The sequence below is a fragment of the Rhinolophus hipposideros genome, assembly GCF_964194185.1.
Source record: "Rhinolophus hipposideros genome assembly, chromosome: 9".
Lineage (NCBI taxonomy): Eukaryota > Metazoa > Chordata > Mammalia > Chiroptera > Rhinolophidae > Rhinolophus > Rhinolophus hipposideros.
Window position 1 is genome coordinate 38,761,523 of NC_138055.1, and position 18,612 is coordinate 38,780,134.

At 42.5% G+C, this 18,612-nt stretch overlaps 1 protein-coding gene across 2 annotated transcripts; it reads left to right on the forward strand.

The window, feature by feature from the left end:
• The first annotated feature begins 1,486 nt into the window (after window positions 1–1,486).
• KLHL42 (kelch like family member 42) lies at window positions 1,487–18,062 on the forward strand. 2 transcript variants are annotated; one of them, XM_081059513.1, is made up of 3 exons: window positions 1,487–2,616; window positions 10,909–11,102; window positions 15,596–18,062. In XM_081059513.1, the coding sequence occupies exons 1-3, from the start codon at window positions 1,745–1,747 to the stop codon at window positions 16,045–16,047; spliced, it is 1,518 nt and encodes a 505-aa protein (XP_080915639.1). In that variant the 5' UTR covers window positions 1,487–1,744; the 3' UTR covers window positions 16,048–18,062. The 2 variants fall into 2 exon arrangements, with proteins under 2 accessions (XP_080915639.1, XP_080915640.1); XM_081059514.1 differs by lacking the exon at window positions 10,909–11,102 and having other exon boundaries at window positions 2,480–2,616.
• Window positions 18,063–18,612: the final 550 nt, after the last annotated feature.

Consider the following 18,612-nt stretch of genomic DNA (forward strand, 5'->3'; position numbering starts at 1 on the left):
TGGATGACATCACCTCACTATGAAGCAGCTAAGTTACACAGAAAGAAGCACAAATGTAACCAAACAATGTGTTGAAAAGATTTGTTGTTTTACAGATACGACGTTCTTCTCTGGTTTTTAACCCTTGCCCTTTGGTAACAAAATTTTAATCACTATTGGAGAAGGTATCTTCCGTTTTAAATAAGGGAAATGTATTTATGATGAAGGTATTGTTTAACAACTTGTCATTCAAGAAGAAAGCTGAAGCTTGTAATAAGAAAAATAAAGTCTAAACACATATTCTTTCAAAGTTGAAGACATTTATAGTTGGTTCTCACATCTTGGTCTGGGAAAGTTTTCAAGGGTTTTTTGTAAGGTAAGTGAACACACCCTCTGCTCTCTCCCAATCCTATCCCTCCTTCTACTCAAAGGTAACCTAATAATACCCCCCACCCCTCAGGATTAATAGCTCATGAGCAACACAAGATCCTTTGTATTATTTGGGGTGAGCTTTCTTTTTGCAATGTTTGGTGACAGAAGATGGGGAAGAAGCTCTCCTTCCTTAAGTAGTCCTCAGACTGAGGGAGGCCGGGGTAGAGGAAGGAAGGGTAAGAGGGTTGCAAGAAAAGCCACCTCTGTAGGCAAAAATGAGCAGAAGTGGTCTGACCTTATGTCCACAGCTAATATTCCGTAATGGCTCGCCCAACCACGCTGAAATAGGGAAAACAATGACGTTCCCATAGGTTAGGAAATATTTTAAAAGAAGGTCCACGATCTAACTTTATTTAGTCGACTTGTACTTCTTTTAATCGCATAAAAAGGATAACAGGCCCCAGCAGCAAACACAGGCTTCCCTGCTTCCCAACTGCTTTCCCCCGGTGCACCCCTTGCGCTGAGCCCTGCAGAACCTGCTGCCGTCCGGCTGGACTTTCTTTCTGCAAGATGGCTCCTACACAATGACCATGCCGAAGACTAAGCTCTCAGTGCCACCTACATGTCCAGGGACGGCCAGTGAGCCTTAACCCCTTGGGACACGAAGAGGGACTGGGCTAGATGGGCGATCCCAGAGGTGATGTCTTTTTGACTCCCTGGACCCCAGACTTCCTTCAACCCTGTCTTCCCACTCCCGTTCCTTTTGCCTTTTTCTTCCCCTCTTGTAAAGCAGCGTGGAAGAAAAAGCAGACTGGCTTCATCTCGTCTCCCGTCCCCCGCGAGCACCGCTGCAGACCCGGGCAGGCTGCAGAGGCGTCGCGCCCGGCGTGCGGGGGAGGCCGCGGGGCCGCAGCTCCCCGCCTCCCGCGCGAGGCCCGCAGCCTGCCCGGCCTGCCCGAAAGCCGGATCCCGGCCGCAGGTCTGGCGGGCGGCAGGGGTCCTGCGGGCGGAAGTGCGAAGCGCGGCGTGGGAGGAGGCTGCAGGCTGGGGGCTGGGATCCCCTCCCGCCTGACGCGGCCTCGGACAACCCGCGCAGGGACGGCGGCCGCCTCCCCACTCCCGGCGCGCGCCAGCCGGCCCTGTTTTGGCTCTGAACGCGACCAGAAAGGCAGGGCCGCCGCGCCGGGGGAGCGAGGCTGAGCTGCCGCGCCCGGGGCCGAGAGCAGGGACTGCGTGGCGGGGCGAGCGCGGGCGGGCGCGGGCGGCCCTTCGCCGGCCTCCGCCTCCGGGCGCCATCCCGCGGCGCGCCCAACCCGGAACCCGGCGAGCGCGGGGGCGGGGAAGCGATCGCGCGGAACTGGCGGGCACCCCCGCCGCCCCTGCGCCCCTAGCCATGTCGGCGGAGGAGATGGTGCAGATCCGCCTGGAGGACCGCTGCTACCCGGTGAGCAAGAGGAAGCTCATCGAGCAGAGCGACTACTTCCGCGCCCTCTACCGCTCCGGCATGCGCGAGGCCCTGAGCCAGGAGGCCGGCGGCCCCGAGGTGCAGCAGCTGCGCGGCCTCAGCGCCCCGGGCCTGCGCCTGGTGCTGGACTTCATCAACGCCGGCGGGGCCCGCGAAGGCTGGCTCCTGGGCCCGCGCGGAGAGAAGGGAGGGGCGGCGGCGGAGGACGAGGAGATGGACGAGGTGAGCCTGCTGTCCGAGCTGGTGGAAGCGGCCTCCTTCCTGCAGGTCACGTCCCTGCTGCAGCTGCTGCTGTCCCAGGTGCGGCTGACCAACTGCCTGGAGTTATACCGCCTGGCGCAGGTGTACGGCCTGCCCGACCTGCAGGAGGCCTGCCTGCGCTTCATGGTCATCCACTTCCACGAGGTGCTGTGCAAGCCTCAGTTCCACCTCCTGGGGTCTCCTGCTCAGGCCCCAGGGGATGTCAGCCTGAAGCAGAGGCTGAGAGAGGGCCGGATGACTGGGACTCCTGTCCTCGTGGCCCTGGGGGATTTTTTGGGGGGGCCTCTGGCTCCTCACCCCTACCAGGGGGAGCCCCCCTCCATGCTCAGGTACGAGGAGATGACTGAACGTTGGTTCCCGCTGGCCAACAACCTTCCTCCTGACCTGGTGAATGTCAGGGGTTACGGGTCTGCCATCCTGGACAACTACCTCTTCATAGTGGGCGGGTACAGGATCACTAGCCAGGAGATCTCCGCTGCGCATTCCTACAATCCCAGCACCAACGAGTGGCTCCAGGTGGCCTCCATGAACCAGAAGAGGTAAGCACCCAGGGAGCGCTGCTGCTTTCTCATTCATTCACTTGTTCATTAGTTCATTCCCCAAATGGTTGTGCCGAGGTGGGAATGACATCTTCAGGAGTGTGGCTGGCCTTGACTCTGGCAAACTTCCCAATGAATACGAACTTTCAAGGATGAAGAGGCCCCAGTGAAGTCAACTAGCTGAGTAGTTTCCTTGCAGGTATTGTGTCTTTAGGCAAGCTGCTTTCTTGGCCTCTGTCCCAGTGGGAAAAACATTGTGGTTTTCCAGAAGGATACTTAAAAATAAAATTGTTTTTTAATTTTGCTTTTATTTTTTATTTTTTAGGATCTGATAATGATGACACATTGGCAGCAACCTGTAACACTGACCTTGGGGGATTTTTGTTGTTGTTAATGACTTTGAAGTCTTCCACACTAGGGCACCAATCTATGATCAGGAGATAATCATTAGATTAGAATTATATTAACATTAGCTGTATAGGATTGCCTTTCTTATTTTCTATCCTCTCTTTCTCATCTCACTTCCTTCCTAGGCATTGTTATTGACCCAAAGTTTCAGCCTGGAACTGGTCACCTACACTGTTAGAATATTTCCATCCATCCCAACCTTCTCCTTTTCCATCTTGCAAATCCCTCCGGGCATGAACTTGGGTGACATGAAAAAAAGATGAGAAAAGGAGGAGATTGGGGGAGAGTTAGATAAAGGAATCAGGAAAGGAATAGGAAAATAAGAGCAAAGAGCAAATACAGGAAGGGGTGGTATGCAATAAAGATGGTAGGGCACAAGATGGTCCAGAGCCATTCAAAAGTGGGGAGAAGAATCAGTGTAACTCAAGAGAGGACAAGAATACCCTTTCTTCTGGTCCACCTGTATCCATCTCCAGTCCCACCATGTTTCTTGCCCTGAAGTGTGGAGCTAGGAGTTGACCGCCTGTCAAAGAAATTCTTAACAGGAATGGGGAGGCCATTACATATATTTACTTGACTCGAGGGAGCCCCCAGACCAGGGGTAATACTGGCTTTATTTCTACTATAATATAACATTTATTTTGGAAAGCATTCCTTTTTTCTGATGATTAAAAATAAATATAGATATGTAGAAAAATGGAAAAGAATAAAGAAACACAAAGACTATCACTGCTACTCCCTCCTTCTGAGAGGGAATAACCATTTACAAGTCTGCATATTTTCTTCCAACCCCTTTTTAGTGCATTATTTACACTGTTGAGATGATGCCATATTTAAAATTTGATATTAGAAGTGTTATTTTTAAACAAATTCTAGGAGCTTTAATTGAAGCCACAGAGGAACATTCAGTGGTGCTCAGATTAGGGGTGGAAGGCCCCTCTGGTTGTTTGTCACGTCTACACGTGTCTCTAGTTGTATCAATTGGTGTAACCTCTAGCTCCACAGCTCTAACACAACACCTCATAAATTCTTTTTTTTTTTCTTCACAAATCATTGGTAGTCTTTTTTTTGCCCCTTTTTTCTTTGGAAAAAAAAAGTATTCGAATGATGCAGGAATACATGCTTAGAAAAATTGCAAATGACACGAAAAGCTATAGACTAAAAAATATGTCTATCTATAGACATATTATAAATTTATAAGTACATATTTATATTTATAAACTAAACGTATAGTCATATAAATATAAGTATGTTGATAGTGTTTAACGGAAAATGTATATATGTATGCATGTACATGTGGGGGTGCATACTTATACATATATCTACTCAAATTGATTAGGTTAGCTGATTACTATGGCACTTGATATTTCTACTTAACAGTATACTGTATCTGACAGTTTTTTCTATATCAAAAAATGTCGATTCACTTCACTCTTATTAATGGCTGTGTAGTATTCCAGCCTATGGAAGTACCATAATGTAATTAGCGCTTCCCTTATTTATGAGCGTTTAGATTGCTTCCATTTGCCATTACAAGCAATGCTATAGTGGACATTTTGGTATATGTGTACATATCTTGCTAGGCATATTAAAGTTAGTTCTGTATGGCAAATTCCTAGAATCCTTGGATAGGTGGGGCAGTGTCTGTACATTTAAAATTTTGGTAGCTCCTGCCAAATTGCCCATCAAAAAATTTGTTCTAATTTCCTCTTCTATCAAACACTGTCTAATCAACAGAGTTTAAACTTGCCAATTCCCTAGACTCTTGCCAAGATATTATCATTTTTTATTTTTACCAGCCTACGGGCAGAAACACTGGTGTGAATGTCTCTGATTGAGAGATTGTTCTTTTCATATTATTACCAGCCATTTGTATAGTTTTTGTAAATGGCCTTTACTAATTTTTTAAAAATTGAGTTATTTTTTCATATTTATTTTAGAAGTTATATTTATGTATGTAGATATTAATCTCTTGTCTCTTAAGTAATATTGCCCATCTTTTCCCCTGTGTTCATTTTATTGTAAAGTTCAGTAATGAAATGCCTGGAGTGACCAGCCAAGTGAAATCAGTGGGTCTAGAGTGGGAGTTAGGATGAACCAGAGAGCTGTTGCCCCACCACATGAGGGCTCCACCTCTCGGCCACAGCAAGTTATTGCCAAGTAGAAGCGAGGAATGGTGTGGCGGGAACTCCAGATCTCCTGATTTTTTTAGATTTTTTTACTCCATTTTATAAATGAACAAATCAGTAACAATGATAAAAACCTTGTAGACCTAACAAAGTACAGCACTGGCCTTGGCTTATATAAAGAAATTTAAAATTCCTTTGTAGTCAAATTTGTCGTGTGTGTCCTCTGAGCTTTTGAATCTTGCATAGTAAAGGATTTTACAAGCTAAGAATATATAAGTACTTATCTATCTCATGGTCTATTTTACACTTTTGCCTTTTTACATTTAAATCTGAATCTGGGATTTATTTTCCCATAAGGTGTAATGTAAGGTTATATATGTTTTCTAAACGTCACAATAGCCTCAGTTCGTCTTACTGTAATTTGCAAAAGCAGTTATCATATGCCAATTTTCCTGTTTTCAAATAGGTAGACTGGCCATTCCTGCATCAATAACATGTTTTAAAATCATTGCAGCTTGCTAACGTAACCTATTTTATTATTGTCAAGTAGTACAAAGACCCCTTTGTTCCATTTTGTTCTGTTTTAATTGGCTATTTTGTGCACATCTTCTCCTTCAGGTAAACTTTAAAATCAGCTTGTCAAATCCTTCTGGAATTTTGATTGTGATTACATAACATTGATAGATTAATTTGGAAGAGGATTCACAATTTTATAATACTTTACAGAAAAACAGTTTGTTTTTCCAGGTATTTATTTAGGTCTTTCGGTCCTTTGGAAAGATTTCTTTTATTGTCTTTGAGAGTTTGTATATTTTTTGTTAGGATTAGTCTTAGGTATTTCCCAGTTACTGTTTTTTTTCCTACACAAATACTTTTTCCATTTTATTTTCTGATTGGTTATTGATGCCATATTGGAGTTTGCACCCTTCTTTATCTCTCTCATGCTTTGACTCAGATCTGACATAATCTCAACCAGGAGGACCTTCCTGAACCCTCAGTTGGGCTAAATGTTTAAACCCTGTGCCCCCTCTTGAATTGAAATTTTTTGTTTGTCTTTCTCCTTTTCAATCAAGCTCGATTACTTATTCAGTCAATACTTACGAGGTGTGATCATAAAATACGTTGAATGTTTAAATAAAAAAATTATTACAGTAAATGACACATTGTCATTAATCCCCCTCAAAATACTCCTCCTCTCTTTGAACACATTTATCCCATCATTCTTGCCACTTTCTGAAGCATTTCTGGAAGTCCTCTTTCTGAGTGTCTTTAGTTGCACTGTTATGGCTGCCTCTAGGTCCTTAATCAATGCAAAACGTTTACCTTTCATGGTCATTTTAACTTTGAGGAAGAGCCAGAAGTCACATATTGCCATATATAGTGAATAAGATGGATGAGGGCACACAGTAATGTTTTCATTTGACCGAAAGTGAATGTACCAGAAGTGATGTGTGACACAGAGCCTGTCCGCTATGATCACAAAATACAGTGAATACTGCTGCTGAGTGCCATCTAACAGACAGGCAGGGATCTTCAATACGGGAAGTAGTACATTGAATCTTAGTAACAGTATGTGACAAGTTTCAACTTGTTCGGTGCAGTCAGTTGGGTGTGAGCTACATTGAGAGAAGGTGTGTTTTAAAGTGTGCCATAAATCATCCTACATCATGACAACGCTCCCCATGTCACACATCACTTCTGGTATACATCAATTTCTGTCAAATAAAAACATTATGATGTGTCCTCATTCACGTTATTCTCTTGATCTGGCACCGTGCGACTTCTGGCTCTTCCCCAAAGTCAAAATGACCATGAAAGGTAAACATTTTGAATCAATTCAGGTCATCGAGGCAGCCACGACAGCACAACTAAAGACACTCATGAAAGAGGACTTCCTGAACAAACAACCGTCTCCTGGCCGAGATGGCATTAGAGTTGTCACACTTAGCTGTCCCTCTCCTTTGAGCCACAGTTTAGTATTTTAGAGCATTTTTAGAGGCATGCAGTTGTCCAGAGGTTTTCTACACTGGTTAATGTTGCAGTAGAGCCTGAGAGTAGTGTGAAGGAATGAAAACTGTGTTTTTTCTTCCCTCACCCCAACATACTTTTGGCCAACAGTTTAAATTGTTTTGTGCCCTGGGGCTTCTCAGAAATGGTAGTAGGTAGAAACCTTGACTACTTCTGTTTCCTAACCTTTCCCCTCTCCCCTTCCTCGTCCCCGGGGATGGTTAATACACAGGAAAGTGGCAGAAAGTAGGCAGCGGAAGGGGAAAGAGGAGATTGAAGGCCCTGGGTGGTCCACAGACTGTGCAGTCCTCTTCTGAGTGGTTGAGAAAGGATCTTGCCATTTCACTCTAATTTTCCCTGTAATGGTAACAAACTTTTCTATTTAGCAAGTCATAACAATGGTTTGCATTTCCTGAGCTCTTATTCTGGGCAGCATATTGTGGTCACTACTTTAGAAATTGATTCCTATTTCATGCTAACAGCATTTCTGTGAGATACCGTGTTTCCCCGAAAAGAAGACCTAGCCAGACCATCAGCTCTAATGCTTCTTTTGGGGTAAAAATTAATATAAGACCCGGTATTATATTATTATATTATATTTATTATATTACATTACATAAGACTCAGTCTAATATTATATTAAAATAAGACCGGGTCTTATATTAATTTTTGCTCCAAAAGACACATTCAAGCTGATGGTCTGACTCAGTCATCTTTTCGGGGAAACACAGTATTACTGGTGCCCTTTCCCCAAACGGGAAACCGAGGCTCAATGAGTTTAATTAACTTGCACATAGTCACAGGACCAGTCCTCTGAGTCACTCAGACCTCTGTGCCGTCCTGCCTCCCTACAGTTGTATACAGATATTGTTAATTGTTGCTATTTGTGTATTGCAGCTTATCATGTTTCTTGACACGTAGCTTTTAAGGGTTTAAAGAGCTTTTCATTTCTTCTAAGTGAAGTAGAAGTTACATCAACTAGTTTTTCTGACGTTCAGTTCTATTTACTCTTAAGTAAATCAAATATGTAGCCACAATAAATTATTTGCTTTAAAACTTCTTTTTACCTTCTGAATGTATTGTGTCAGGGATCAATATTAAGAAAACACTGCAGAGATCATTTTAAAAATAATTGCTAGCTTGGATTCATACCTTTACCATTCAGAAAGTGAAGAGTGGAAGAATTATTTTCAGAAAGTTGGGAATGAGGTGCTAAATGGCAAGAATTTATGGATGAGAGAGCATTTTATACCGAATCCCAGAGTATATTACGGCCAATAACTGTTGCAGTTGACAAATGAGAAACCAACCCTCCTGAAGTTGAAAAACTTAGGCTTATGACATGTAGAAAATCATTCCCTCTACTGCTCTGCTTGTGTGTTAACCCTTTTCAATTCTTAATATGTGTGATATTGTGCTCTTCTTATCCCCACTTCACAGATGGGGAAACTGAGGCTCACATAAATTGAGACTCAGTGACGTGTCCAAGGTCACAGTGCTGTTGAGTAGTGAAGCTGAGATTTCCCTGTACAATCCTGGGCTCATAAGGCTTAACAGGATGCCTTTTCATTAAGTGGTCTGTTTTTGGGTGGCAGTTTTCATCTTAAAACAAATTCACTGTTGAAAAATGTTTCTCTGCAAGTGAATTTGAGCAGCATGTTAGGGTCTGGAGAAATGGCATTTACTTTTAACGGCCTATTCATTCAGCCTCAAAAAGAAGCCCCTTACATGTTTGCTTAGGACAAATGATTATGCTGGATGAATACTAAAAACTGTTTTGATCTGACAAAATTTACTGTGTACCTGTGGGGAGCAAAAACAAATTGTGGGCTGGTAAAATTTAGTGCTTATTTACAAGCTTTATTTCCTTTGGGTCCCCAAATTTGCACACATAGAAAGGGCATCATGGTCAGATTTTAAGGACCATTGGCAGCAGAAAGGGTAAGCCACACGGACCAGGGACCCCCCAGTAGCTGCCACCCCTGTGAGGTCTTTTGGCATGAAAAATTGAATGGCTGGTTGGGTTTAATAGACAATAAGGGTTCTTGATGAAGAGTCCTCCATTTACTGTCTGATTTGAATAACAAAATAACTAAACCTCATTTGACTATAAACATTACAGGCATCTTTAAAAAAAAAATCTTAAGTTTTTAGTAGCTGGCTATCACGTACGTATATTCTGTATTATAATGCAACGATCTTCATTACATACCTGTTAGGAGATCAGGCCTGAATTGCTGGTTCACTGCTGTTCTTTAGTCTACTTTTACATACTTTTGTTCGTTTGTAGCCTCTATCCCCATTCTTTCTTAGGACATTACAGTAGTACCTTGGTTTTTGAACGTCTCCATTGAACATTTTGGTTTACGAACACCGTGAACCCGGAAGTAAATGCTTCGGTTTCTAACACGCCTCCAACTCGAACATATCACGTGGCTTCTGCTGAGTGCACGATCCTGAGGCCTAGCTGTTGGCTGTTTTCGAACATTTCAGAACTCAAACGGTCTTCCAGAATCGATTATGTTCGAAAACCGAGGTACCACTGTATTACTTTGGAAGAAATCATTGTATTGGTGTATGACATGGTCTCTCAACTCACCTGGTCTAGACTCTTTATTTCAAACACCAGAAAAAGGAGATACTGTAAAGCTAGTATCATTTCTCTGTATACTACTATCTGATGAACTGCTCTGTCTTGACCACCCTGTGGTGGATATTATCCCCATGCTAGAGGTGAGGAAGTGAAGTGGATGGGCCCGGTTCAGGTAGCTGTTTATCAGCTGAGCTGGGACTGGAAGGCATGCCCCAGGTCTTCCTTTGGCATCATGCGCCTGCTCATACTGTTGTAAACTTGAGGCTGTTGCACATATCACTATAGATTGACCCAGCACTGCCACATGTTTATCCTTCCTGGCCTTCAAGGAGCCCATTAATCCCTGTGAACTAAAATGAAAGCAATGAACTTTGTCTTAACTTTTCCATGCAAAAGTCATGAGATTTCAGTGTCAGAAGCCAACGAGCAGCGTTTAATTCTTTACTTAATATGGGGCTTCTTTATTTAATATTATGATAGATGAGTGGGCACTTGTTGATGTAAGTATTTGTTGAGTTAACATTCTTTGATCCTAAGAATGCTGGATCAAACTATTTTTAATCAGTTCAACCTGGTGTGTTGTGAAGTACTGTATAAGGTGTCCTCCTCTGGAGGTGGGAGGAACGGTGATGTCAGGTGAGCTCGCGGTCATGGGGTTTCTGAACCAGCCTTTAGCACCCCCACTTTGCATATGACTCTATCTAGGAAGCACTGGTGTGGACCTAGGACGGAGCCTACCCACACGGTAGGAACAGTACGATAGACGTTCTGAGTACAAACGAGGGTGTGAGGTGGGTACGTTTCTCCCTTCTCATTTGCTCTTCTTCCTGAAAGAAGGTATTGAGTTTAATGTCTACAGAGTGTCTTTGGTTGTAAGGCTGAGCAAGGTCAGTCCTTGTTATGTTGGATGGATTATCTTCAATTGCTAAAGATTGGAGAATGCATCATTCTTGTGGACTTTTGGGGACAAGCGTGAAATTTGAGATGCCATTTCATCATTCCTCTGTCCCCAGGCAGAATGGCACTCAACTTGGAGAGCTTATTTTCTTCAAATATCCAACAGATGACACACTCTGCTTTAGCAGTTCATGCCATCATCTTACTCCTTAATGATCAAAAGAACTGACTTTGTGGGCCCTTGTGTCTCTCTTTCAGGTCTAACTTCAAACTTGTGGCTGTTAATTCAAAACTCTATGCCATTGGTGGGCAGGCCGTTTCTAACGTTGAGTGTTACAATCCTGAGCAGGATGCGTGGAATTTTGTGGCACCATTACCAAATCCTCTGGCTGAGTTCTCAGCCTGTGAGTGTAAGGGGAAAATTTATGTCATTGGAGGATATACAACCAGAGGTAAGTGAAGGGGCCACATAAGTGGTCCTCTTATATGTAAGCATTGGCATCTTAGGGAAGGGCAGAGGGTGCCCAAGGAAACGTTATGGTATATATAAGTGCGATTTTGTGTATTATACACTGCATGTGTACACATGTGGAAGCAAGCAAGTCCTGTATGATAGGAGTGGCTAAGGTAGGAGGGGCTTTTGATGCCTTTGTGTGAGCATGAAAATTGAATGGGGTAAGGGAACTGTGAAGAAAAGATGCATTTTCTTTCTGCTTTAGAAACCCAGCCTTGCAGTCTGTCATCCTGTGACTCGGCTGGGTAACTCCCATCCTTCTCCCAAACACACCGAATCCTCTCCATCCTGCACTGTGGAGTTTGGTGCCAGAGCCTCCGCAGACCTTTGATTTCATTTTCTCCCTTACTGAGCACAAACATATCAGACACAGATTCTTGAAACTCAGCTCTAGGCTGTTGCTCATATTTCATAGGAGGAGCAAGAACATGAATATCAACGGATTGTTTTCTGACTAGTGGTAGGAGGTGGTAGTGCTATTTATTAAACTGTACATATGTGTTTTTCCCATTTTTTTTTAGTGAACATTTTATAGTTAATCATTTGGAGACAAAAAGTTTCTCCAGCAGGGTTTACCCTGCTCTTCTTGGTGGGAAGCTTCCCACGTGGTAGTGATAGAAACTAACTTGGTTGTGGGAGAAAGGCAGTGGCGGGCCACCAGGAAGAGGTGTGCTTTCCCATGTATCTCTCTCCCCACGTAAAACAAGTGTTTCCAGGTTAGCTCTTGGCCAAGGAATTTTATTTCTTCATTTGGTCTGACTGTAGGATGCCCAGAACTTACAGAAAAGGTATAACTGAACCCTTTGGACTTTTAGCCACATCGAAAGAGCAGAGTTGGGTGGTGAACACACAGTGGGATTTATAGATGATGTAATACAGAATGGTACACCTGAAATCTATGTGACTTTACTAACAATTCTCACCCCAATAAACTTTCATTAAAAAGAAAAAGAAAGAGCAGAGTTACCACTATATTTGACATAGTGAAGTAACCTGTCACCCCTCTCTGGTACGATATGGGCAGGACGAAGCTCTCTAGCCCTGGCTGAATAACAAGCATGGAGATAAGATGCTGGTGACCCCATTAGGCCGCACACAACCATATGCAACTTTGTAAAAGACAGAAAACCACATGCTAATAGAGTGTAGGTGACAAAAGTTTTTTCACCTTAACTAAATGTGTCTTGTTTTGGGGATTTATGTTAGAGGAAGAAGTTAAATGTAAGGTGTTTTAGGAGCACCTGATTTACTTCTTTCTTTTTGGCGACAGCAAAAGATTTTGATGAACACTTCTGTAATACCTGCAAACAGTTCATTTGGTGGAGAGGATGGTGGGTGGTGTTTTAGTTTTTTGTGGCCCGTTTAACAAACGACCACAAACTTGGTGGCCTAAAACAACAGAAATGTGTTCGCTCACAGTCCTGGAGACCAGAAGTCTGAAGGACAGGTGTCAGCAGAGTCATGCTTCCTCTGAAGGCAAGAATCCTTCCTTGCCTCTTTCTGCCCTGGTGGCTTCCGGTGCTCCTTGGCCAGTGGCTGTGTAACGCCAATCTCTGCCTCCATCTTCACAATGCCTGCTTTTCTGTGTGTATCTGTGTCTTCCTCTCTGTTTCTTATAAGGACACACTTTTCATTGGATCTAGCGCCCACCTGCATAACCTAGGATGATCTCTTGAGAGTCTTAACTTCTTACCTTAATTACATCTGCAAAGACCCTTTTTCCAAATAAGGTCTCATTCACAGGCTCTGGGGGTTCGGAGGTGGACATATCTTTTTGAGGGCCACCATTCAACTCCCTGCCAGTGACATTTTTATTTATGCATTTAAGGAGAGGCAGTGACAAGGAATTGCATGGGAAGCAGTGAGCTGTTTTTGTTGTTATTTTTCACTCCAAGTTTTCATCACTCATGGAGGTGTATATTCCTGGTATTCTGCCCTAGTGACTTGCCACTGAAGACAATTACCAGCTGTTCTTTTAAAAATCATGGGAAAAAACGAAAAAAAGAGGCCTACCAGTCATTTCTTTTATCTTCAACATTGGTGTTCAGGTTATAGAGGTCAACTTTATATGCTTAACTAAACCGTGGCCTCCAAAGAATTCCTGTGTGTGCATATGTACTCCTGTGTGCCTTTTCTCCCAGGAATGCAAGTAGTTATTTCCTTGTGAACGTTTCTGAGAATTCTGATTCCTCCCTAGGTTTTGTAACCCAGCATGCACCCTGTGGGCTGACATAATGCATGTATCTCTTGGCTTCTCTTTTAACCCGGAGCTGTGACGCACGGACAGGCAGTACCGTAACCCAAAGAGTCCTCTGCTGGTAGATTTCCTAGTTTTTCCATGACCCTGGCTGAGTAAATGTTCTTTAGATTTGACCTGGAAAACCCTTGCTTGTGTGTGTTTTAGTTTCAAAAGCTACTACTAATGTACCTTTTTCACTTGGGCCACCCACTGTGATTCCTGTCCCAGTTTTCCCCAAGCCAAATACCCATGATGGGGTGCTTAGGTGATGTGGGTGGGTGGATGTTTGTGTAAGCGTTGAAAACGAGTTTTCTAAGATGAGAGGGCAGGACAGTTACTTGTACTCTGAAGCCCTCCTCCTCTGCTGCGGCTCTTCCTAGCACTTCATAATAGTTCTTTGTACTTAAAAGAAATCATAATTGTCATTAAAAAAACACACACAAAAAAACCCAAAACACCTCAGGACTTAAAGTTGTGTTCTGAGCCTGCTGACTTGTTAAGTTAGGTGAGAATTTTAGGATGCAGTAAGTACTAGTTCATGATTTTTATGATAGCTATTTGATTATTTTAATTCTTTAGCAGGCACTTAAGAAATTAAAAGACATTCAATAGAAAGGAATAGCAACCACTGAAGGGAAAAAGGGTGATTTGCTAAACATCAAAGTCGACTCTAAGGGCAAAAGCGAAAAGATCATTCCAGCAACTCAAACCACCTCATCATGGTCTGAGCCCTTGTTGGGTGAGGAGAGAAAACATTTACAGAAGACCTGGAAAGACCTGGACCTGAGAAATACATTGAAGCCTCACTCGAATAAGTCCTTTGTTCATGCGGCAGTAAGCCAGGTTACTAAACAGTACTCTTTGAAAGATTAGTCACCAAACTCACGCTGTCTGTTAGAATAAGCATTATCACAATAGCTACAGTAAAAACAAATATAGGGAGGTTATTCGGGTGGGTAGGTAACAGACTGACAGATCCCTAAAGCTACAACAGTTCTGGAATTTCTGCAGGTTGGGGACGTGGGCACACACAGGACTGGTCTACTTTCAGTTCCCTCTTAGGCACTTGACTTGGTACTAGGCATAGTGGTGGAGTTCTTCAATCATTTCTAGCGAGGAGTGAGCTGTTCGGGCACAGCAGGAAGTTGCCACCAGCTCCTGCAGCAATCGCAGTGCTGTACACTTTAGTTGTGTGTCAGTTCCCAAGCTGAGCTGTCTCTTCTCCTGACAGGGTTTTTTTTTTTTTTTTAATTTGTTTTAAAAAAAAGACGGAAACAACAGACAGAAAGTTCATTCTTTCTGATAACTCAGAGCATTTTTTCCCCGCTGCTGGGGCTAAAATATTCCATTTATTGTTTCCTAGAGAAGAAAAGGAAAAAATAGAACAAAAAGACAAAACTAGATATTTTAAAATTCACAAACATTTTTCAAAAAAAAAAAGCAGGTGATATTTTTCCTTAAGACAGCTATTACTTCAAAATAATCTCAGAGCAGTCTTTCATCTCCTATTGGATTTGTTCCACACAGTAACTAACCATCGCCTGAGAAATGGGCTGGGGAGCGGGAAGGGTCTTATTTAATGTGTCTCTGGTGTTAAAATTGGGAAACAGAACTGCTAAGTGTTCCTGTGGTTTGAAAGCCAGAGGTGAGACTTGTATTACTTGCGCTTCTCCTGACTTGCAACTTGTATGTCCTTTCCTTTAGCCAGCCTCTGAGATCCTGCTTGGCTCACTTGTCCCGTTTCACAGTTACAGTACACTCCATTGTCAGGAGAGGGTCTTCTTGGGGCTCAGCCTGTCATTTGTGTTGAGGCGTCAGTAGTTGTGTAGATGTTGATGAGGGTTCTGGGACTGATTCTTTTCACGTTGGCCTGGTGGTCCTAAAGGGTGTAACCGTGCCCGGGAGGAGAGAGGTGCCCAAATCATAGCTCACCTCCCTGCCTTACCGATTGAGAGTCCCCCCTCTCCCCCAGGGAGGGGGCATGCCTGAATCTGAGGTGAAATGGCGACAATTCTAAACAGATCCCTTCCCAGCCGTTTCCAAAACCGTGTGCCCGACCTCTGCTTTTCTGAAATCGGTTTGCCTCGGTGTTAGCACGTTATTCAGGTGGAGGCAGACCTTGATACACCACCTAGGCCATCAATGGCATTTCCTATGGCTCTGTCATCACTGGGCTTCTTTCTTCCTTTCAGACCGGAACATGAACATTCTGCAGTACTGCCCCTCTTCCGATATCTGGACACTCTTCGAAACGTGCGACGTCCACATTCGCAAGCAGCAGATGGTGTCTGTTGAGGAGACCATCTATATCGTCGGGGGGTGTCTCCATGAACTGGGGCCCAACCGGAGGAGCAGCCAGAGTGAGGACATGCTGACAGTGCAGTCCTACAATACTGCCACCCGGCAGTGGCTCTACCTCAAGGAGAACACGTCCAAATCAGGTCTTAACTTGACGTGTGCCCTTCATAACGACGGCATCTACATCATGAGCAGAGACGTTACCCTTTCAACCAGCTTGGAACATCGCGTTTTCCTCAAGTACAACATCTTTTCAGATAGTTGGGAAGCATTTAGGCGTTTTCCAGCCTTTGGACATAACTTGCTCGTTTCCTCTCTTTATCTGCCCAATAAAGCAGAAACATGAGTTGACTTAGTATTTAAAAGAAACCTGGTTCAAGACCAAAAAACACACAAAAAACGTGTATGTCCCATTTCAAGGGAGACTGATTTCTAAAGGGAAAACATGGGTTGAAGTAGGTCGCGTATACAACAGCTGTAAATAAGCTTACTTGAACTCATTACTTGAACACTTGTGGAGAAAAGAGACCAACTTTATTATTTTTTTAATTATTGGTTGTTAAATTATGGGAGCAAATCCGTGACAATGTTTTCATCTAGATATCCCCCTTGGGCCAATGAATGAAACTGATCAGCAAAAAGCAGATACATCTTGTCTGCTTAGCAAAGGGCCAAAGTCAATGATTGGCATGGATGGTAAAGATGATTTTAAAATCTGTTTTATTTAGGTTACTTGAAATATCATTAATACCTTCGGCGAGACATTTTTTTGTTATTAATGTACTTGACAAACATTTATGTTATAATAACACTGTCATTCTCCCCTCTTCTCCCCCAGTTATACCCACATATACTTCCAGTGTGTTTAAAACAGGGTTCTGTGCTCAGATATTTTATTTGCACAATACCTTTCAGGAAACTTACAATGATGGAACCCTGTACTGAAGCCTTGCAAGCATCCAGTCCTACCCAAAACTTGCATAAAAACTTTCTCAGCTATTTTCCCAGTATTTTTTGCAGTTATGAATGCTATAAATAGGCAGATACAACCTTTTATTTTATTTACATGACAGATTGCAGATTTATGTGGTCAGATAAGTTGCATTGCTAGGCATTCTGTATTGTTCAAAAGAGAGGATATATTGTTTAAAAGATGGATATATATATTTATATTTTTAAAATTGAGTCTTACATTTAAATTCAGATGGGAAGGGAAGGAAATACCAAATAAAAACAACTGCCTTTAAGGGTTACTTTTATTGAATGTATTCGACTTAGTTCTTTTTTTAAGATTGAAAAAATACCCTTATATTTAGATCAGGCGTCTTTCTAATTTAGTTTTAGCTTTTTAATTCATGCTTTGCTTTTGTGGGGTAAGGTGAGGAACGCTGTGAAACGTTTGTGCTGGAGAGAGGGGGAGAAGCTCTTATAGAAGTGGAACAGTATCTGGTGGTATTTCTGAAATTAGGTAAGGAGCTCTCCTTGTGTTGGTTGGTAAACGGAACCCTGCTCAGGCAATGGTTTGTTTTCACAACCACTGTTGTTTTAACTATGTTTTAACAATTGTTTAACAATTGTTTTAACAATGGATAAAAGCTTCTGCCAGTCATAGACCAGCATTTCTTTAAAAACATATGCACATACTTAAGGAAATTTCGTTTTAATTGAAAAATACTTTCTGAAATTCTTTGATCTTTTGTAATGGAATCAGTGAAACTGTGAGCTGGATTCCATCTTTCTGTCCTAACATTCCACTTACACTGTGCGTCACTTTAAGAAAGTCTCACAAAAAATAAAGACTGTCGTGGCAAATGGATGCATTCAGCAGACACAGAGCACCTTCAGCATATATTCTCTGTGCACATGTAGTACAGAGGAGCTGATTGCTTCAGCAGAGTTCTTCAGTTTATCAAAGGAGTCACTACAGGGTTTCTTATAACAGTCACCTGCTAGTATATTTAAAATGAGGGTCTCGTAAAAATTCTATTTGCACCACTTTTCAGGAACACTATTAGGTAAAATGAGATAAGCCTTTATTGTGGACATGGAGACAGATCATTGTATCTTGTCACCAAATAATCTTATCAGTACTCTGCTTAGAACATTATTTAAGGGTTTCTAGGTCATATCCATTTATTCTCAAATACTTAGCATTGTTTTGTTTTGTTTTGTTTTTTTTGATCTCTGAGTTGAAATCTTCCTGGGAGTGGTACTTTAATAATAGGTTTGTATTAATTTATATTCATTACAGAATTAGTTTCCAGTGACCTATAATTTCATTACATGTATTTAAGCATCTTATTTATTTTAGATAGTGTTAACTTCCGTTGCTAACAAGCTTAACCTTTTTAATGCTTAACTTGATATATTTAAAAGATTCTAGCCAGTCGAATTAGTTCTGGACAAACAATTGGAGATGAGCTTGTAAATAACCACATTATATAAAATGCAATATTAATCCTGCCAACCAGTTCTCTTCCTGATTACATTTTTTGGGGTCTGTTTTCTTAATGCCAACAATTATATTCTTGGACCAGAGGCATACTCTGATCCACAAAGCTCTTTTGATAAGTCAGGTTTCATGTGTGTGTAAATGTGCATATCTGTGAGTGTGTGTGTGTGTGTGCGCGCATTTTATAGCTCTCTCTAAGATACACAGGCTTCCAGCAAGATTTTGTTACTCTGGGCTGCCAGCAGTGCTTGGACAAGGTGGAACGTGCAGTAGGAATAGATCTGTGGATTTGGGACATTGTCCTTCCTGCTGTGCATATCAGCTGTGTTGACAGTTTGATGGTAATTTTAATTTAGCTCTGTTCCCTTGTTGGTGCCCATGTTATATTGAAAACAACATATGATGAAAGCAAAGTTTCTTTGAAAATCTCCCTTCGTCCCCCCAAATTTTGCTGTTAGA